The sequence below is a fragment of the Neopelma chrysocephalum genome, unplaced genomic scaffold (genome assembly GCF_003984885.1).
Source record: "Neopelma chrysocephalum unplaced genomic scaffold, ASM398488v2 Primary Assembly neopelma1_26b, whole genome shotgun sequence".
NCBI classification, from domain to species: domain Eukaryota; kingdom Metazoa; phylum Chordata; class Aves; order Passeriformes; family Pipridae; genus Neopelma; species Neopelma chrysocephalum.
This window is the reverse complement of record NW_020897696.1, coordinates 2034256-2057485: the sequence shown is the minus strand read 5'-3', so window position 1 is coordinate 2057485 and position 23230 is coordinate 2034256. Positions and strand designations below refer to the sequence as shown.

Sequence of the window (23230 nt, the reverse complement as noted above, 5' to 3'; positions counted from 1 at the left end):
ATCCATCCATGAATTACAGTTGTCTTTTGTTTATTCACTTGTTTAGACTGGTCTAAAAAAATGAGCAAAGCTTTCAGCCATTTATAATAAAGGCAAAATGACCAAAAAGACCTACTTTTTTTTGGTTGCATTAATGAGTTCATCCCAAAATATATATGCAATAATATAGGAAATTAAGTTATAAATGTAGGGATGTGCTCCGAGACACCATGAAAATCTGCATGCAAATGCATAATAATCACAAATCTACATTATTACAATATTAAAAAATACCTACAATTAAATTATCATGTGGAAATAATCATAATGTTATTGGAAACTCAATTATTGTGGCAACCCTTGTCGGGGAATTAGCAGGCTATGGCAAAGGCAAGTCAGACCTGAATTCATCAAATATATATTATCACAATATTACATGTTCACTTCGATTCCATGCAAAGACAAACATCCTCACTCACTAGTATCTGCTCAATGCATTTGTATTATTCATGAACAACTCTGTGATCTATTATACATACAAAACTGATTGTACGCTGCTTGCCGGAGGCTACAATGCAGAGACACAGAATTAATTTTATTATATACACATGCATGATAATTGTGTAGAATTCGGTCAAATATCAAAATCTGCTCCTGTGCTCCATTATTTTACTTTCCAAAAAGAGGTCTAAGGTCAGCGGCAATTTCTCTTTGGTGACAGTGAAACTCTTTGTCATTTAGAGTAGAAAGTTCCTGGGTACTAACGAGCCTGGAGCTGTGATGAATGGTCACACATTCCCTTTCCTTTCCAACCCCCACCCATCAAAGGGAAAATGTAACTTTTATTGAGATTCTCAAGAATGCCTTGCCACTCATGCACACAGAAGTCACTTTGGGCTGGGGACTTAGAGACTTGATTTGTCAGAGATGGAGGCAACTTTATTGTTTGTTTTGTAGACTTGGCTAAAATTGTGTGAAAAGATGAACAATACAATTAAGGAAACTTACTTGCAGCTGTAGGAAACATTGTTATTTTCAAGACATTTAAGTAAAACCTCCAAAAGTGTTTTCACAGGACAACCTCCCCTGCTTTAAGTTTTCACTAAATTAAAAAAAACAAACCTACCTCCCCTTTCTTCAGTAGCTCAAGAGACTGATAGGAAGGCCTTTTTCCTCTTCTCCCAAGTCTTCCAAACATTTTGCCAGAAAGACAAAGATTAGTACCACACAAGGCATTGTTTGAAGACACCAGGAGATAGAAATTAATCAAAATTGAGAAGGGACTTGAACAACGCATACCACCTCAAACTCCTGGCCTGGATTCAAGTGTCATTGAAAGTCAGCAGGACACTCAACTTCAGTATATTACAATTTAGATAGAAACCAGGTCTAGGAGTAAGTTGTATGTGTAAATTTTGGCAACAATAACTAATGTCACTCAACTTCAGAGATAGGTGTCAACTCCTATGTACTGCAGTTACACAAACAACCCTTAGCACCATCTAACCTAATGATCCAAAAGACTTTTTTCAGGAGCAAGAAAAAGAAAAGGTCATCTTTAACTGAACAAAAAAACCTGTGCAGTGTGTAATTCTCCATGCTACATTAAAAATCAAACTCTGAGACATCTTTCCTTGTAGTTCCAGTCACTCCCATTATCCGATCATCCTCCAGGTTTTTGGCAATCATGCTCATCCAAATCCGTGAGCTTCAAGAATAAGGAACGTTTATTCCTTACTCATTGCATTTGGAGCAGGGTCCCATTCAAGCATATCCCAAGCCCACCTTTGCATTACTTCACTTCTTTCAACAGTCATAAACAAAAGGTGCTCTCCAATGCATTTATATTCTAGATTTACAACATTTATAGAAATAAACTGTAACAAGGACTCTAAAGGGTTTCCCAAGCCTACTTGATCCAGGGGTGATTTAAACAACCCCATCTTTAAATCTATCTTTTGTATGCTTATGCCCAGAGTCCATAATTTTCATTGTTTAAAGAACAGTGGAGGGTGATCCGCATTTAATATTGCATGGCTCATAAGTTTACCACAATATCATACATTTACTATAAATTGGTAAAATCTTCACTGTCCTAATAAGGGAGTGTGATAGACACACAAGAAAATCTCAGGAAGGAGGAATTGAACTAACCCCTTGCACAGCTCCATCACAAGAGGTAATAATTGAACATTTTAAGGTGGGCCATTGATCTTGTCTAACTTGTAACCATCAACAACAAAAACAGTAAAAACATAGTTCTGAAGAGTCTCCGGGGCAGCAGTTTAGTTTAGCTAGCTGAAATGCCGGAGATGCAGAAGAAAAGCACTTTTTGTTAAAGAACACATCAGTAATGCATTTTGTCACTTAATTGTCCATAACTCCATTCTGTTCTTGAAGATTTCTGATTTTAAGTAGGCACAAGCTACAACTTTTTTAGTGGTAGCAAGTATTCCAAGAGAGCTGACACCTTTTAAATATCCCACTCTTTCATAGTAAACCCATGATTCTTTTCTGCCATCTGAGAATTAGGTGAGCAGCAAGACTTTAAGGCTCAGGCAGCATCATTTGACTTCAAGCTTCCTGTAAAAGTAGGTAGCATAACTGTCAAATTGCAGAAAAGATTTCTCATGGACATTGTTATTTTGACAGGCTCTGGAAGACAGGAAAGATAACGGGGAGAAAGGCACTCCCAAAACTACTTATTTTGTCATCAGTACTCGAGACCTGTGAGAACCACGTGAGTTCAGTTTGGATAAATATAAAAATTTTGAGAAATTTAGTTGAACCTCATCCAAACTACCAAACCTCCTAAACACATAAGGAGGTTGAACAATTTGGAAGGACAGACTTTCATTAAATCTAAGACTGTTGCTCTGCCTGGTGTGCCTGAAACCACCTCCATGAGTTACCCATGGCATTGTCACTTTCTCACTGGCCTTCAACTTCCAAAACATACAAAAATATCTAAGGAAAAAACCATAGCTGTTAAGCCACATTTTCCAAGTTTCTAAAACAAACTCATTTTAAAAATCATATTGTGTTTAATTGGTTTGTCCAACTTCACTTATTAGTAGCCACACTAGAAGCACAAGCTAAACAGCAAATTGTTGCAAAGACTGATGTTAGTTCCTCAGTTAACATTTATTTTGCATGTATCCATAAATGTACTAGATGGAAAGAGTGAGCACGCACAGAATAAGTGTTGGCTTCATTTTCCTGCCAGCTGTCAGACAGCACTGCTCATGCACAAATCTTTCAGTATTTAATATTCATAATGCTGAGGCATCTACTGATCCTAGTTAGGATCAAGAAATTTTATGAAATGTACAAAACAAAGATTGTCACAGTTCTGCCACAAAGAATTTACAATTGGACAGGTTGACAGACTAACTGTTGCTGCAGTGGGTATTATGTGAGAAGTATTCTTTAATGTTATTCTAGCTACTCTTAAATGCAAATGACACTCTAGGTAGCTCTAAGTAGTAATGTAGGGTATTCTTGCAACAAATGCAGGACAGTACTGTACTTCAGCAGCTACTGAGGCAAAGCAGTTACTTTGTCTTACCAGAGGATTTTGTAGTTTTGTTTGTTGTTTTTTTTTTTAATGTATTTTTGTTCATCTATTTTATTTCAGTGGAAAGTTACATGATAGTATTAGTCAACCTGAATGTAATTTAAAGATAATTTTTTTCAGTCCAAAAAAAGTTGACCAACATTAACAACAACATTCATTTTGACTGTCCTCCTAATGGAAGCAATTTGACATTTGGTTTCAAAATGCAGTAATATTTTTGAGATATGATCCTTCTCCAACGCTTCTTTCCCCAGGAGAGATGACATAATAGTGGTTTGCTTGCGTTTGGTTCACATAACACTCACTCTTAACCAATGGCAAAAAGGCTTTTGCAGTTCATGAAATAGCAGGAGGGTGGGATGAGGGTGGAAAGAAAAGAATTTTTACATAGCCCTGTTGGCCATGATCAACATTCTTTTTTGAGAGGCACGTTGAGAAAGAACAGGTTACCTCTGAGATGAGTTTGGTATTTAGGCACTCTTTGGGAAACCTGCACTGCGGAGAGAGAACAGCTTTCCCAAGGCTGAGTAGAGAGCTAGATGGGATCAGAGCTCAGGAATAATGTTTCTCAGTCACATGCAACCCCCAGCTCTCTTCTGTAGCCCACTAAAGGCCTCTGGCAACCTGAATTCCCCAAATGAGGCAGAGAGGATGCTCCTTCAAATATCTCCTTGATGCCAAGGATGTTTCTATGGTAATTCTGCATTCAAAGTTACTAGTTTATGCTGTGTGAGAGGCTACATAAGGGCCCAAGGAGATGAATGAACCTATCTAAGGTTGTGTATACCCAGGGGGCTTCCATAATTTTGGGTGCGCAGAAATACAAAGACGGAATAATGACAATGTTGTGCTGCACTTCATTTGTTGAATTACTTCAATACCTTGCTCACAGATGTGTGTATGTGAATCTAATCAACCAAACTCCTCATAGACAGCAGAGATTATTTTGGGACATTATTCCTTCTTCTGCTACAGAAAAAAAGAAGCACCAGCTTTTCATAACCTCTTGAATACAGGGAGGTGTGTGTGCATGCGCAGACCAACACCTCTTTCTCATATGCACCAAAAAAAAAAAGGTGATAATAAAAAGTTTCCTATATATAGCACATTATCCTAGAAAGATAGGAGCATTAATAACAGGCTTGTCTTTTAATGCAGAAAAAAAAACAAAAACCACCAAAAAACTGTTTGATTGTTCATCTACTTAAACAGTTATTAAAAGAGAAAAACACCCGGGAAAAGAAAAGGTGGCATGATCAGAAATAAACATCTGAAGAAAATGAGATTTTTCTGTATCACTTTAAATCCTAGAAAAAGAAAATTTTTTTTACCTTTTCTTGAATCATATTTTGCTTCCGACCTTAAAACTATTCAATTTGCTGTTCAATAATAGGGACTCACATTGCCTTTTAAATACATACAAAAAAGTTGCATTTTTTGCTTTCATTTTCCCTGTGTGTTTGTTGCATACTGACATCAAATTTCCTGCAGACATCCTAACTTTGCAATTGGAGAAACAGTGCTCCAGGGTTTTCCACATGTCTAATACACCTGGATAAAAAATGCTAATTGTCACCAACTTCCATTAAATGACAGCAGTAAGGCACAAAATATGCTTGATTTGCAGATGCTAGTGCTACTGGGATTTAGCAGTAGATTAATAATTGTGCAGACCTCAAACATTCCCCTGGTGCTGCCAGCCTGGGTTTCCAATGCAACATCAGATTACAAGGCCTTTGTTTTTACCTTGCTTTCCTGAGGAAATCTGGCTTAAGCAGTTGTACTGTTTCCCTGTGCGTGTGACTGTCCTACCTTCCCACAATAATTTCTGGTCAGTTTGAATAAATTTTAAAGGAAAGTAGAGGTTGCAAATGTGCAATGGCCTTAGCAGTTTTGTGAAAAACAGGCACCTAGGTAGATAGGATCAAGTCTAAGTGTTTCAAATATCCTTGCTTTCTAGATTCAGGTATTCTTGCAGGAAAACAAGAATGAGGAAAACCCTCATTCTCTTCAAATTTTGTTAACACTGAAAGTAGAAGGGAGATGCATCATATCACATATTCAGCATGCAGCAACCCTGCATCTGACCACCTTTATGAATCAGTTGTCGGACTAGGTTCCCAGTTTTGTGATGATTTTTTTCTTTTTACGAACCTATATGCCAAAAAAATCCTATTTCAGCTTGAGGCTTTGAGTGTGCATCAGGAGTCAACTTCTCGCACAAGTTCAATCTTACTCTGGTTTCCTCCAAATAAATTCAGGGGCCCACACTTTACCTTCTCTCATCTCTTCTTGCTCTGCTGCTATTGCTGTTTCCTCTGTATTTTGAGTGCACATGGGCGCATACCCTTGGGTATGAGGACACCACCCCTGTAGCATGCAAGCTTGCTGGCAGCTCTGGTGGCATTGCAAAGCTCATTTTTGCATGCAGCAACACGATTACGGTGAAGGTGAGGGCGAGGCTGAGCAAATGTGTTTCAACACTTCTTTCTTGGTATTTATTACTGTGCCATAGCATTCCTGCAACCTGGCCTGCTGCTGCTCCAGCTGCCTATGCAAACTCCTGATGGAGCGCAACAACAGAAGCCGTCGGTACATAGCTAGCTGGAGCCGATATTTCTCCTTTTCCTCTTGTTTCTTATTTTCTAAGGTCTCCATTACTGTTGTGGTCTTCATCCAAATCACATGGCCCAGACTACAAGAGGCTGTATTACCACTGGTGCCACTCTCTGCCTGCTGTGTGTAGCAGTCCTTTTGGTCAGTCCCAGCCTGTGGGGGTTCGCCAGCCTCACAGAGCACCCCTGGGACCTGCAGCACTTCTGAACTGGAGCTTTTGGAGCACAGGGAGGCAATGTCCACGGACTGCAAGTTACCAACTACCACAGGATACAACAAGCCAGCTAATGATACATCTACATCTGTCAGATGATGCTCAGCCAACTCAGAGGCTGTCCTCTGGGCCTGGCCACCACTAACCATCTCTGGGCCAGTCAGGGCTTTTAGCTGGGCCATGGCCTTGCTGGAGAGGACAGACAGTCTTTCTGGCATCGTTGCGCTTCCCCTGTCTTCATTAAGGCTGGCTAACGAAGGGCTGGCAGAGCAACCAAGGGACGCAGTAACAGTATCATGATTCAGAAATCGATCTTCATCATCACTATTATTTTGGATCTCCTCTTCATCTGTTGGTATTACAGCTACTGTCTCAGCCATTTAGTGCATGAGCTACAGAAACTTTCTGTGGACAAAGGTGGAAGCAAAAGGATTTCATTTCTACATACACACACGGAGAAGCCCAGTGCAGTGACATTTGAAGAAAGAACCTCTCTTTATATTTAAGCAATGGACCTATTACTTTTCTAATAAAGCACAACCCTTGGGTCACTTCAGGCCATTTCTTGTGATTTGCATTAGATGTTCTTCGAGACACAACATTAATCCAACAATAATTAAAATGATATACTGTACTATTAACATTCTCAAATCTTTAAAGGCAAGTGATCTATCCCTGCAGCACTGGCTGTGCTGACTAATTAAACAGAATACAGTTGTAAATGGGCATTGTAAGCACTTCTCCCATTTAAGAAGTGTAGTTTGTAGAGACAGACGAGTTATCAGGATTGATCAGCTTTAGAGAGAGATGGATGTACCACAAACAGCAGGTTGCATTTAAATGCCCTCTCCTTGATTAATCTGTCTGCTACCAGTTTGTTTACAAGGTTGCCTTTCCCCCTCCTATTAATTCTAACTGTAAAGATACATTAGCACCACACTAGCCAAAGAGAGGAAAAAGAAATCAAACACTTACCGAGGTTACTGGGGGAAAGGAAAAAAGTTACAGTGCGTTGTGTCTGTGTATCATTTTTTCTTGAATGTGAGTCAGCACAATCTGGAACAGAAACATCACAGTGCTGGAGCAGGAGCAGCAACAGCATCACGCAGCATCCACCCAGCAACAACACAGTCAGTCCCAATCACAGAGGAGTGCAGGGCTGTTTTCTTCCTTCTCAATGGGAATTCCTCCCTGGCATGCCGCTTTTATGTCATTTTTGAGCATCAAAATAAATACCAGGATTGGATGGTACTTTTTTTTCCCCACCTAAAAACAAACATACCCGATTCACCCATTCTAAAGAGGGGCAATACCTATGGCCCTTCCCACCCCTGACAGACAGCAAGGAGGTAGCAGAGCACCAAAAAGAGGGTGAGGCATTCTGGACTCCAGTCTGCAGTTTTTCCTTAAGAAGGAAATAAGCTTAGATAAACTTCAGCTGCGTGCACAAGCTAAACTCAAAAATTAAACAAGCATTCAGCACCAACCAAATGCCTCACAAAAAGACGGGTAGAAGCTGTAGATTGAAGTGTTTAATGTACACCCATATTTAATTAGGCTGGCCTAATCTTTAAGGAGCAGCTCTACATGCAGCTAAGTCATCCCACAGAACACTAAACTTTATCTCCACTTTTGATGCTTAGAAAAGCTGCCTTCAGCATCCTCTCTCACTTGTAGCGCCAGGAACAAAATTCACAAATAATCTATCTGCATCTACTTAAATCAATTCACCATAGGGCATCAGTTGCCCCAAGACTTTCTCTACTCCGTTCTGAATATAAACAGAAGAAAGAAACAATCCAAAATACTATCTAGAATCTTCCTGCAGCTGGAAAAGAATGAAAGTAGATCCTATCTCCACTTCTATGGGTGCTGCAATACAGATAATATTTTTTTCTTTTGCATTTCTGTACTGACTATCCTTCTTTCTGATGAATCTGTTAGGATATACTTACGAACTGGAACATAGGAAGCCTGGTTAACATAAATTCAGATTTATACCCTGAGGTCTACCTTGAATGCATTTTTTGGTGCAAGAGGCAATTTGCACTGAATTTGTAAAATAAACTAAACTAAACCTGCTGTGCTTATGTGCCAGATCATGCTGCAGATTATATAAATAATACTAGGAAGATATTAATATCCAGTGAGTTAATAAACTCTGCAAGTTTATATCTTGGTGATTCCCATTTATCTGAATCAGGAGTTACTGTAATTGGAGAATATCGAATTCAGATAACAGGAATTTTACTGCATTAACACACTGAAAAGGTTCATTGTAATACAGCATTATATGGAGAGTGTTTTAGCTTCAGCTGCTCTCCTCTCCAAAGCACTGCAGGCATATCTCCCTACTACAAAGAGGACAGTGGATGGGTGCTAGGGAGTACCTGATCTCCAGCTATGTCAATACTTTTCTATTAGCAATAGTATTCTGTTCCTCACTTTGATATCAGTAGCAATCTTCTGCAAAATAAGTATTTTCTAATAGTCTAAGAAGGCATGAAAAAACAGAGTTTTGGTGTTTGTGGTGGCTTTTTGGGGATTGCTTTTTTGTTTGTTTTGGACTTCTGTTTTTTTTGTGGGTTTTCTGGTTTGTTTGTTGTTGTGGGTTTTTTTTCCCAAGCTCTTTACAGCTTCAGTTTTTCAGCAAAATTTTACAGGCAGTACCATTTGAGACCCCTGGTGGCCTAGTGGTTAGCGTGCAGGACTTTCACTGCTGCGTCCACGGGTTCAAGTCCCGGTCTCCTGGCCTGATGGAGGTCGTTAGCCCTGTGTGGCCATCCATCTATGAGAAGGACACTCTAAACAAACCTACGTCCTGAGGACCTCACTGCCATTGTCCAAGCTTGCTTGGCCCCGGCAGATGAACCTTAGGATTAAAGGGTGGGCTCAGTTCAGCGCAGGCTGTGTCTCACCTAAAAAATCCATTGCGCAGGCTGGAAAGGTAAAAGACCTTTCCCCAAATCTTCGTTCGCGAAGATGGGCCATTATTATATACATTTGAAGAGATGGGGAGGGGGACAAAAAAGTCATTTTTCCCATCAAATTAGAGTCACCAAAAATAATATTAAATGTTTATAGATGTGGATCTGGATACAATAAATAGCATCTGATACTATCAACTAAGCAATAAAACTACAATCAAAACTGATTAAGCTAAATGGCTTTTCATAGAATACTATAGCTACAGCTGTAATCTGTGAAGCTTTATAGCAAAAAATATTCAATCCACTGAATTTAGAGAATCAGCACAATATAAATACCGCCAAAGAGATTTATTTATTATTACTAAAATACAAGTGCCACTTATGGCCAGGGCTGCATACATTATCATGACAGGACTGTTATTATCTTCCTCTCCATTGTTCATAAAATCTTAGCTAGGGCATCAGATGGAAAGGTTCTAGATTCAGTTTCTCCCTGAAGGTGAATACATACAGAGCACTTCAGTCAAAAAGATAGAGATGCTCAAGTACAAAAACAGGAACAAAACCAGTCTTATGGCCGGGAAGACTCACGGAAACCTTTCAGGAGAAAAGTCTCTTGTGTAACCGACAGACTGGGGAGTAGGGAACAAGACCACAGCTCACTTCAAAAGGAAACATGTAAATTCTTGTTCTGGGATAAAACAACGATCCTTCTATTCACACAAGACTTTCCTTGACAAAGTGACTCCTACAGTTTATCTCCCTTTTATTTGCAATTTGACAGATCAATAGAGACCTGAAAAGACCTTATGTTAGTTTCTTCTTCAAAAGGCACATTGTGTTGTTTCCCTGGTGAAGAAGCACTTGCTGTTCCACCTAAGAAGCTGTTGCAGACAGACTGTTCAATTCCACTCGCTCACCCCTGGACTTGTTAATCTGTTTGTGGGAACCTTTCCAGGCAGAAGCTGCTTCCGATTTCACAGTGAATACATCTGTCAGTTTAACACACTGGGAATTTCAGGTAGGCAAAAAGAAAGCAAAGACACCCTCAATTGAGGTTCATTGCATTTCATTACCAGCCACTCACAGGTAGGTGCAGCTACAGCAGTTTCAAGGTGTAGATAGACCCTGGGGAGCCACCTTCAAGCTGTCGGTCTGGCACGCCCCTGCAAAGTCTATGTCAGCAGAGGTTTTTAAACCATCACACTCTTCAAGGTATTAACCACAAGGGGTACTTGGCAACCCAAATGCTCACAAGTGTAAGCACGTGCTGAAATGCTCTGTGCTTGCAGGCTTATGGAATAAGTGCTTAGCCATCACACTTGTGTCTTGTATGGCAGCAGAAAAGACCTGGTCACAGGGAAGTCCCTGCAGATAGTCAGGACAACTATTTCTCCTTTCGCTTCCAATTACAGTGCCATTCTCAAGCATGGACACATGTGAGGACAGGAGAGTGCTTGGTCTTGTTATTTTATTAGGTACAAATGTTTTACTGAAGTTCAAAGCAGCCAAACACATTTACAAAAAGCACCAAAGGTGAAAAGCATTGGTGAAGATATACCATTAAAAGACCATGTCCTGGGATGCTACATTGTTTTGTATTTGAGCTTGGGGAGTACTTTTAATGAAATAGCAAAAAATATTTTATTACACAGTAGTGCAATTCCATGTGTTATATTAATTGTTCTTAAAGATCAAAAGGAATATTTTGTCTGTTAATGTACACACTCTCATGGCCTCCTATGAAATCAATGAGATCCACATGTGTGCATCTGAGGCCTAAATTTTTCCCCAAAGATTCTTTAAAATCCTTTTACAGGGCAGTAAGTTGTTGAAGAGAGTCATATGTTCCCTTTCTTCTGCCTTCCTACCCAAAAGAGATAGGAGTTCTTACAGGCTGCTCTGTATTTTTCTGGATGGTAACAGTATCCTGAGGGGCCACTGGCCAGCCAGGGATTGCCATCGTTCTGCTGTCATGTTTGTCCACATCTAGGAGTTTCTGCAAGCCTTTTACACCAACAACGAAATAAGAAATGGAGCCCAGCTCCATGTGAAGCCCACTGATGACAGCAAGAAGTGCTCTAGATATTTCAGGGCCTGGGAAAAGCATGGCTGGATATCTCAACGGCTTTCAGACAGAAGGAAATTAGGAATCTAAACAGAGCTGCAGTGCAATTGTGTGTTCAGGTAACCTGGAAGCATTTAAGCAAAAGAGTGAATACATGATTTTACCAGTGAGGAAAGTTTCAGTGGCTTTGAACATGAAAATCCAGGCATTTGAACATACCATCTTTATATTAAGGGTAAAAAACATGGGAACAATCTGCCACGACTGGTAAAAATTAGCAGGCTTGCTGCCAGTCTCAACAGAACTGCCTGTCAGAGGTGCAAATCTCTGAAGGAGTAGCTCAGACTGCATTTGGACTGAAGTTTAGTCGAGTTTGCAAGCTTCAGAATCTCAAGACTGCAGGTGTCAAAGTGATCCAAACACTAAGAAGGGGTTGATGACAGCTCTCACTGCAATATTTCAGCAACTCTACTCCTAACTCTGCTTGGGCTTAACTATTCTCTGCTTGGGCTTAACTATTCTAGGGACACAACATGAAAAATACATTTATATGGATTTATAAAGATATTTTGGAAGTGAAATATTTTGATTTTTTTCTCAAGGCAGCAGTTGTTCTCTCTACCATCTATGTAGAAAGCATTTGTTTATGATTTCAACCACCATTCGTCGAGTGAAAGAATAACAGCATCATTGCCCAAACTAGTTTAAGGTCATGTTCCTGCCATCAGATCCACAGAGCCATGTTTTTATGCTAAAACAGCCACAAAGAACTTTCCAAAGTCATCTTGTGAACTCAGGGACCAACTTACTCAGCTAAGATTGTCTTAGTGTCTCAGAGGCCAAGGAGAAGACGGACAACCCATGGGTACCTGTAAATGTGCTTTTGTTTGATTTTTCTCTCATCTGGGCAGACCAACCTATGTTGGGCAGACCCAATGGGCGTCAAAGAGGCCGGCACATTTTAACATGAAGGAAACTTTGCTTTTCTAGAGAGGGTTAAGAATGCTTTGCGAGAAAGACGTCTGCAGCATATGCCTGACAAATTAGTGGGGCAGACAAATTGATATTCATAGTGACTTAAAAAAACTGAAGAACTGCCAGTTTACCCCATTTGCTGTTTCTTCTTCTATTGGAGAGAATACGCTTGTCTATAATTCATTGCAATTATACTGAAAAATAAAGTCTGATTATACACAGAAAAATGATGAATTGCAAAAAAAAAATCCCTTAACTGTTAAGTTAAAAAGAAATTCTAAAATGTCAAAGGCTTGATTACTTCTTCTCCATAATAAAGATTTTGTTTCATGGTAGCAAAATTTAAAGTGACCTTCTTCAGTGTGATGCTCCAGCCTTTTTTTTTTTTAACCTTAATTTTGCCTAATGCCTATAATTTTGTTCAGGAAAAAATAAAGTGATGGAGGGGGAGGAAAAAAAAAGCAAATTAATTTAAAGTAGAAGATCATGTAACAGTCTTCCTATGGAGGAAACTAAAAAATTTTTCCTATGGAAAAGATGGTACTCAAAATATGTTTGAATAACCTCCGCTATCAAAAGACTTAAAAGTATTACTCATATACTGGAAGAAATCCATGCTTGGCAGGTGAATACTGGATTACCAAACCTACCTGATAGATTTCAGATGTGAGAATAAGTATGAAGACAACTCACATGTCTAGTTACAGTTCACATCCGGTATGCATTGAGAGAAAAATCCTTTCTGCTAATGAATATGTAAACAGACTATGTAATTTTTTATAATTGATGCTTATGTTTGCTTTCATGTTGACACTTGATCATAACTGAGAAACTAATGGCTAAGAAAGAAGAAAGCTTTAAGCTGTAAGAATAATAAACAAAGCACTGTGAGAGATGGAAAAAAACTCCAACATACATAGAAGAAAAACTTCAGGAAATGGGGATAAGCAATAAATGGATAGACAAATAATTGTTTGGTGATTCTGCAATTTGAAAACTTACAGACCTTTCCAGAAGTCAAGTAATTTTTTTTCTGAAGTAACAACATTAAATACTTCAAAAAGGGTGTAAATTTTCTGCCTTAGCTGTTAAACCAGAATGGTATGAGAAGAGAATAATAAGAAAATTACATTTAATATAAATTTTTTTGTTGAGAAACTGTTTCAGATCAAGCAGCTAAAAAGAAAATAAGTAATGGATGCATTCATGTTGTTTGAGCCTAACCATTTCCACAAATCTTAAATTTACTCATGAGAAGCCAAACTCTACTGATCAATATCAAAGACTGAAAAGTCTGCATCTACAAACACCTTCTCAAAAATTTTTCTTCCTCATTCAGAATATCTTTTTGTGGAGCCAACTGTAGTGTTGACCACATATCAACTCTTGCATAGCACCCAAAACAACCAGCTTTACGAATAGTGCCTATATAGACTCACCTGCCACACATAAACACAGATTTTTAAAAAAAAAAATTTCCTCAAGGTCATTTGGGGCTGAGAATGTCAGGCTTGCTCACTCCTTAATACCTTTGAAGCTGCTAACGTGGCTGATGGATGAGAGTGAGTAGGATACAAGCCTGTCTGTCATCAGAACACACGATCCCAGCAATATGTAGTGTAATTGATCTAAGCCTCAGCTACAGCAGTTGACAGACTCCAGCAGGGAGTGAAGGCAAGTGGACCACAGGGTTTGTTGTACTTGACTGAGTTCTTACTTTACAACATAGACATTGCTCAGCAACCTGGATTTTTGCAGTGTGCTTCCAGTGGTTAGTGCAGATAATTTTTTCACACCAGCAGTTTCATTTTTACATCCAGAGGCTCTTTGCTGAGTGTCTGTCAAAGTCCAATTCATTACCTGCAAAATTATCAATCCTATCACTAAAAGAAAATTTTTTAAGAGATTAGAAAGTAACATAGAAAAGATAGACATATATATACAATAAATAAAAGATAAGCCTCCAAATATTTGGAGGTTTATTTTGAAGATGTGTATCTACAGATACTTATTTCTTAAAGGAAGAAAAGATATGGAGTCCAATTTCTACTTGATTAAATAGAGAACAAGGATAAGAATCTGAGATACCAATCCCACTGAAGCCTCAGGTTGAACAGAAAAAAGTTAAATGATGCTGCCTGAGCCTTAAGGTCCTGCTGCTCACCTAATTCCGAAATGGCAAGCATAGTTTCTGGATGTCAAAAACAGGTAAATGCTTCCTTGTACCACTTTTGTTCCCTGCAGCCCTGTCTACTTGAACCCCAGTTGAATCTCCCTGAGCCACAAGCAAAGGTCCTGCTAGAATCCCAATGGCATGTGTGGTCCCAAATCCTCCTTGTACCCAGAAGGCATTGTGAAGCTGCTATTAATTCCAGTAACACCAGGCCACAATTTTATCCTCAGTTTTGCTTACTTAGTCTCCTGGAAATCTACCGGAAGAGCATTAAAAGAACATGGAGCCATTGGTCATTGCTAACTGTTAGTGTATTATTTGTCACCTTGGAAACTTTCCTCCATCTTTTCTAAAACTTCTGCCAAGGTACCACCACCACAACCATTTTGACTCCTGAAGAGATCCCAAAACTTAGTGAAAGTATTGTACTAATTAAGATTTTGAGAGCAGTAAGCTAAAACATCATGTTTGGCCTCACACTTAGCAAATTACTCACAGTTCCTTGCTTCCCTTCACTAAATTGTCTTGATAACAACCACTGCCAGTAGGGATATGAGACAATGAGTCCAGCAAAACCCCAAACAAATATATGCCTACATGTGTAAGCTCCACTTCCTTAGGCAAAAATAACAAACCAAACGACTGAAGGATCTGCTGCTATCTTATGTATGGTATTTGTGCATGCACCAATGTGCGAGAAGCCTTCTAGAGACTTCTGTCATAGCTTGTCAAATTGCCAGTCTACTGATTTCGGAAACTTGCACTACTCTCAAAGAAAGGATGCTGTTTTGTCATTGTAGAAAACTGGTACAACTCTGTAGCTTCTTTCAGTGTAGTCTGAGGGAATGAGTGTATATTATGTGTGCCAGAAGGAGGTAGAATTGGCCAGGTTGAGCAAGTTAAGGCAATCCAAACCTTTGGCATGGGGGAAAAATATATCTATGTAGAAGGACAGAGTTCAGATATAAACAACACCCACACACACTATCTGAGGTCTTGCTTTCTCACTTGGAAAAACAAACTCCTTTCTGAACTCTGCTCATTTTTACAGACAAAGCCATCAAGCTCAGTGGAAAAAAGTACAAGTCATAAGTACAGGACACCTAATCTAGGTAATTTATCTCATCCTAAAGTGTATTCAACATAGACAGGAGTAACTGCTTCTTGAAATAGGCTTCCTTTAACTTCACTTTCAAATGACATTAACTTTCAGATGACTAAGTCCACAGTAGTTCACCTTAACCACAAGGCATGTACTACTGAGAGAGACTGAAAGTTCAGCCTTAACACCGAACAGGAAGTCTCGGTCCATTAAGAGGGTGATCCTAGCACTGCTATAGCCAAATATCTTCCAGCAACCAGTGTTTTAGGGTTTTTCTGAGCATGATGCTACATCTAGATAACTGCATTTGACAATCATTGATAGAACAATTTGCCTAATTCCCTTTTGAATCCGATTATGCCTTTTGGCTTCTATAATATCCCATGACAATGAATTCTGCAATCTAATTTTTTGTTCCATGAATAGCATTACCAACGGAGCAAGCCACACCTTTCCAGGGATTCAGTGACATGCTGACACCATCTTACTTTTGTCTCATTTAATCTCATGAGTCATAAGCAATATAACAAAGTTTTCTACATCTGTCTGGATTTTTCCCCAGTATGAAAAAACTCTTTTGAAACAACGGTTATCAGCAGGCAAATTATCTGTTATACTTTATCACAGGACTGTATTGCACACATAACTCATGCTACCAAAAACCCAAGGATGGCTGAGGCTATTCAGCAAAGGCTGCAAATAATGAGCAATAAATAGATGTTTGCAGAAAGAAATGCAATGATGGGAGGAGACAGGGAATCCTCTCACAATCCTGGAACAGCACAAGTAGCAAGCAGTGGAATCTCCCTGGAGGAGAAAAGCTAGGAGAAATCAGCAAGAGTTTTAGAGGGAGAGTGAATAAGAAAATGAGACGGGGAGGAGGCAAAAAGATGTCTTTAGATTTCCATAAGAATTACACTGGAAAGGGGAGTGGGAGGGACAGTGGAGAAGCAGGTTAAAGGATTGTACTCCTGTCATGGTTAGCAGAGAGTGGGTAGGAAATGAGACCTGGACTGCCTCTCTCCCAAGTCTGCTGCCCTAGGCGACTGTTTACTTTGCCTTTGCCCAAGCCAGCGTGAGATCTTATAAAATGAGTTTCCAAAATGCTCTGAGTCACCAGAACATGGATGAGATCTGTGGATTCAAGCCACCTTTCAAGACTATGAATCTCTTCTGAATATCCATTATGCCAATGATATATAACAAAATCACTGCTATAATGTGATGCACATGTCAACTTTAAGGATACAGTCCCTGCTCAGATGGCATCAGCAGAGGGACACGTCAGCATGGTGGATTACCAGAGCAAATGCTTTAGCATGCAAAGTGATGCAATGTGTTTTGACAACAATTGTTCCCTTATGTTTGTTTCTGTGTAAGGTTTGACTTGACTATCTGCCAGGACAATGCTCAGGATCCTTTGCTGAAGCTATGCAGAAGCTGATTATGTGATCAAATGCTTAAAGTACATAAAATCACTTCCAAGATTCAATGAGATAGATGTGCCAGAAAAGTCAGTTGGTGTTTGAAATAATTGACACTAACAGCTAGACCTGGATTTTTCAAAAGAATATGTGTTTTGTTTTGGATTTGGGCTTTTTTTGTTGGTGGTAGGGTGGGTTTTTTTCTTTCTTCTAATGCACTATCATATAATCTGCCTAGAAATTCAGCCTTAGCATAATGTTCACATCAAATGAAATTTACCCATTGAGAAAGAATATACACAGGGTTCTCCCTGAAGTGGAAAAAATGCAGTCTTTGTGTAGAGCAGTTCTGCTGTGAGTCTTCTTACCCTGTGCACATGCCTAGAACAACACAGCAGACTCCAGTGGCACAGTAGAGCTGATGTTTTTAAGGCTGAGCTATAAGTCTTATCGAGACCCCTGGTGGCCTAGTGGTTAGCGTGCAGGACTTTCACTGCTGCGACCATGGGTTCAAATCCCGGTCTCCTGGCCTGATGGAGGTCGTTAGCCCTGTGTGGCCATCCATCTATGAGAAGGACACTCTAAACAAACCTACGTCCTGAGGACCTCACTGCCATTGTCCAAGCTTGCTTGGCCCCGGCAGATGAACCTTAGGATTAAAGGGTGGGCTCTTCAGCGCAGGCTGTGTCTCACCTAAAAAAAATCCATTGCGCAGGCTGGAAAGGTAAAAGACCTTTCCCCAAATCTTCGTTCGCGAAGATGGGCCATTATATTATAAGTCTTATCAAGCCTTTGCCCCCTATCTGTGACACTGAAGTTTTTCTAGTAAAGACCAAGACTCCTACAGAAATATTGCATATGTAGATGGCTATGGAAGAAATAGGTTATCTGCTCTTATCACTTTTATATTGCATTTCCACCTGAATCATTGCATTTCTACCCTGAATCATCACACAGTCCCCACAGTGAGTAAGTGTGATTCTCATTCAAGAGACAAGGGCAGAAGGCGAGGACTGTGGCACTTGGCCAAAAGTCATGAACTCATATAGAGCCTACCCTGTGGTCCCAGATTTGGGTCTGGCCTGGCACCAGTCTTACTACACAGTTTTGCAAGAGCATAGGGCCCTCCGAGGTATTTAGGCACTGAAACCAATAAAAAGGGTTACCTATATATTTTCAGAGATTTGTCTTTAATTTCACCATCCCATAAACCTCTTTAATGGAGACATCTTTCATCTTTTCTGCTTCAGAAGCCAGTTGTGAAGCTTAATTACACAATGATTATGAAGTCCAGTAAACACAACATATATTAAGAGTAGTTAATGAGATTTCTGTCACTAGCAGACTCTATCTCTTGTGAAATATTACTTAGATGTTGCAAAAAAAAATTGTTTTTGAAAGAAAAACATGCATATTCAATATAAATCAAAGCTGGATTGATTACTTCCATAAATAATGTTATACAACTTGATGATATCTATTAACACAAAATGAAAAATAGCATAGACTTTTCTGACCAGCATGAAATACTCTCTACTCATACATGTGTCAGTGGTTACCTGACGTGCCTGAGTGGGACTGCCTGTATGTTACCAGAGAGGGACCCACAAGGTATCTAATTCCCAAGAGATCTAGTGGCCTAAATACCTCCAAAGACCTAATGTGAGGTCACAGTCCACTGACTACCACATAAATCCACTGCAAAAAGATGGACTCAGTTTCAAATTATGGACACTCAGTAACACAGTCTTACCTTACCACTGGGCCCCATGTGCACATGGCATCATCGCAATTGCAACGTGATCAGCCAGTTCAGATTCCAACACCGCTTTAACCACTTTTCCACTGTCTTTGTATGACCAAAGTACCTTGTGTTGTCAGAAAAGAATGAAGAAAAGAAAAATAAAAAGGAAGGTCTAAATGGTTATGCAGTATTAACTATGTAATGGCCGAAGAAGGTCCACAGCAAAGACAAAGATTTTTCCCAACAGATACTCACATCCTGACCACTTAAATAATTTCATGGCAGGGTGGGTCTTGGTTAGATGACTACATGCACACATAAGACTGTAGAGAAAGTGCTGCTTGCATATTCAGTACTTCCTCAATCAGTAGTAAAACATATGACCTAACAGGCGTAGAAGGGTTCAAAAGGGGAAGGAGTGATTCCTTAGTAAAACAGCTCACGGCACACATCCTTCCGTGACAGAATAAACATACATCCTACCTACTCTCTATCTGAGCAAATACATTTTCTGTTAAGAATTATGGTATGGAATTCATAGATTAATAACACTTTCGCAGAGCTCAGGCAGGAGTGATTTTCAGCACATGAAGCCTGTTACAGCAAGTTCTATTAATATTCACCAAAATAAAACCTGTTTGTTGACCTAAAGTGCAACTGCTTCCTATTCTCTTCTTGCAAAATTATTTAGGTCCTGTGGGACAACTGTACTGAGGTTTTGACGCAAATATTAAAATTCTATTTAGATGTACAATGCTTTAATGCAAATTTTTACCATAAAACCAAATGCTCCATTCAGTTAAATTAATAGAATTACAAAAAGATGTAATGATAGCAATTAAGTCTTGAAAATGCAAATTTTATAGTCAAGGACAATTACTTCATTTATAGTATACTGGAATGATGCCAGATGAAGGTAATTTAGATCCCCCTAGCTCACAGTTATAACATGAAGGATATCTTAATTTCATTAGTACAACAAAGATGGGTGAGAAGTTAGAGAATACAAAAAAAAAAAAAAAAGATGGGAGAGAAAATTTGACCTTTCTCATTTCATTGCATCTAGAATACATAGATCTTACTAAAGTAATAGTAATATTTCTTTCTACTCCCATCTCTGAAAAAAATGCTCTTTTTATATTAACAGCAATAGAACATTAGTATGGAAAAGGTCAGCTTCATTTAGATACTCAGAAACAATGTGTCCATGCCACAACAGTTATAGACCTCCCATTATTTCAGTTGTAAGGATGCATACAGTATTAGCTCATGGCTTAAAAGGTCTCAAGCCATGGCCTCAGGGACACATGGTTTTGACTGCAAGAGGGGTTAAAACATTCTTGAAAAATTCTGGTCACTCTTGTAAAAGTACTCTTGCCTCCCTCAAAAAGGAAAGTCAAATATTAGTTTTTCATTACCATAGCAAAGAGTGATCAAGTAGATGCAGAACACAAAGTGATATACTACAGATTTCCTAGCCTGCTTGTGTGTATGTGTAAAAATAAATAAACAAGAAAAATACTGTTTCACACAGATACTTCAGCGCATTACCGAATTCAAATTGGAGTTTGAGAGACTCCAGGGGTTCTTTCTTTCTTCCAAACAAGTATCCAGGGAAAGACACATTAAATATGGTTCAGTATGAAGTTTAAATAAAAAGTCTTTGCATCTACCGCTTTTTTCTTCATGGCCTCCTATAGCCACTCCAGAGAAACTGAGGTACAAGAGGGATGGACTCACTGAAGAGCTGTATCATCCTAAATTCTTCTAGTTATATGGAATTCCCTTCCCAAAACCTGGCCTCTGGAGAGAGTTGAAATCTCCACAGACAGAGCAGCAGGTTTTTCCATCTCTTTCCTCACCCTGAGCATAGGTAACAAGGGCAAAACGAAACACACTTGCCAAGAGAAGATGCAGTTTACCCATGACAGCAATGGCATTGTTGTAGCTGCCACAGACTGGAGCCTCCTTCTGGCCAACCCCCTCTGGCACCATGATGCAACAGAAATGCATCAGTGAAGGACCCCCACCCATATCCCCATCACACTGCAAAACAACATCTGCACTTGAAGGGTACAGCATTTTTATCCTTCTTCCCACTGTTGACATGATGGCCAGTGTAATATTTTTAGGTGGGAATATGCATAAACACAAGCCTTACTGGGAGACGAATGCAAACAAGTCAAACTGCTATGTTATTCTGACCTACAAGTTCGCTAAATTTAGTTTTCAGAAATGTTCATTTTGAAAGGACAGCTATGACCTGACTTTAGTTCCTTTATGATTTTAATATACAGGGCTGTGGCTATTTCGTTTTAAGAAAACAAACCTATTATGAAGGGAAAATGTACCTTGAGTAGGGTTTGTGCTTTTTCCTCCTTATTTCTAATTTAAAATATAACTTAGGGAACATGGAGACAGACTGGCTTTGCTTCCTCCAACAATGTCTTGTAAAAATAGCAACAGGCCTAGTCCTTTCTGCTTGTCAGCACGTATGGTCAAGTCCATATTTTGCATTGATCTCACCAGTGGAAATCTGACCATGCTGGAGAGAACTGGAGAGATGCCATTGACTTCAATGGCAGGATTTTACCACATATTTCTGCAAGTCAAGGATGCTATCAGTCACCCCTGCTCTTGAAACTAACAGATGATATCCTGGATCCTGAAAAGTCATTGGCTCCCTGCAGGGTTCAAATTTCCTTTAGTCAATTCTGTCTTCTGTCGTCCAAGAGAAAAATTAGACCTTGTACCAATATTGACTTTATCCCATGTACCTGATTGTTAAATCCCTACTATACCTGACAAGTTAACGTGAGCTTGTTATTTTTATATACTTATTTATGTATATGGACTGATGTAGCATTTAAAACTCTTAGAAAGTCTTTGTGGATGTTATTTGGAGATTTGGCTTAATGAGGAACTCTTGAATGAGTTAAGCTTGGGTACATTTGCACCGTATTGTAGAATAGAGCTTAAACATCCATGTCATTTTAATGAAAAGCATAGATTTAACAATCTAATAGTTTGTGAATCTGCCAAATCTCAGCTGTTGCAGGGAGAAATGTTTTGTCCAAGCTATTCCCATTGTCTCAGTTGTAAGAAAAAAAACCAGGCTGTGATCGTAATAGGATATTGATTAGTCTGGATGCCATACGGAGTAGAACTTGATTCTTTGGTGGACCACTAAAAGGTCATATTGCTTGATTGCTCCATAGCTTCTAAAATACAAGAAATATTGAACCAAAACTGCTTTCAATTATACTTATGTTATCCGAGGCCTGAGAATGCAACCAAGAGCAGTACTTGGCTCATTCCGTTAAAAAACAGAGTGATTCTCAGCATTTCATTTCATCATTAACATAGCTGAACATCAGCTCTGTCTACTCTAATTGATGTCCTGAGCTAAACTTTATTCCAAGGCAAGCAGATGCAAATCTATTCAATCCACGGGCTCACTTTTGGATGGATGTGACATACAGTGATACGTGTTTAGTGTTATTTGAAAATTGAATTTTGGTTTACATATTCATATGTATCTCTGAAAAACAGTATTTACAATAGTTTATGTACCTCAGATCTCCAAAATCCTCATTTGACCTGACTGTCACAGTGATCTTAGGTCGATAACAAGATAATGACTTGCTGTTAAATGGGATATAATCAAAACATGAATGTTGTGATCAGCGAAATGAATTAACTTTTTTTTTTTGCTAACAAAGATCCAGGCCAAAAATTATATAATGATGTTAAAATATATTGTGGAAAATACTATATATATAACTCTTCCTTTTATTACACTGACATCACTGAGATTGTAAACACAGAAACAGGTTTCTAGGAAATGTTAGAATATAAGTGAAGGAAAGAAAAGTCTTTTTCTATCTTCTTCCAAAAATTTCAGTTTTATAGTCAGAACTCCAATAGAGTAAATTCCATTTTTGGTCACCCATACAATTCAAGGCAACTGTAGAGAAAAATTCTAGCAACAAGTCAATTATTTCATTGATCCTACCAGAAATGTGTGTTTGATCATTTGGCTTGATACTGAAATCTACAAAATTCTAAAATGCAGTAAAGAAATAGAAGAGTCATACACTAATTTTCGTCAGTACTGTCCCTAGTTGTTTTGTCACTTGGAAAGTTAGAAAACAACTTCAGTAGTGCATATTTATTCCAAATTAATAGATCAATTCTGAAAAAAAATTTACTTTTGATGTATTTTAGTATTACTTATTTACTCTTATTTCCAATTCATACTGGAATGCTTCATACAGAATGCAATCCCCTATTTACTCGCGACCTGCTTTGAAAGCTGTATGAATGGGATAATTCATTTTCTGTTTTCTAAAGTTTTTCCTCTCACTTTACAAATGCTTAAAAGAAGGACAATTTTTTTCTGATCATTTTCCATTTTCCCAACTTTCT

The 23230-nt window shown here is 38.9% G+C and overlaps 1 protein-coding gene across 1 annotated transcript; it reads right to left on the bottom strand.

Annotated features, from left to right (window-relative positions):
* Window positions 1-5560: 5560 nt before the first annotated feature.
* LOC113964238 lies at window positions 5561-7451 on the bottom strand. Its single transcript, XM_027676214.1, has 2 exons — window positions 7362-7451; window positions 5561-6791 (listed from the first exon to the last, which is right to left on the bottom strand). Exon 2 carries the CDS (start codon window positions 6764-6766, stop codon window positions 5996-5998), a length of 771 nt encoding a protein of 256 aa, XP_027532015.1. The 5' UTR covers window positions 6767-6791; window positions 7362-7451; the 3' UTR covers window positions 5561-5995.
* Between the last annotated feature and the right edge of the window lie 15779 nt (window positions 7452-23230).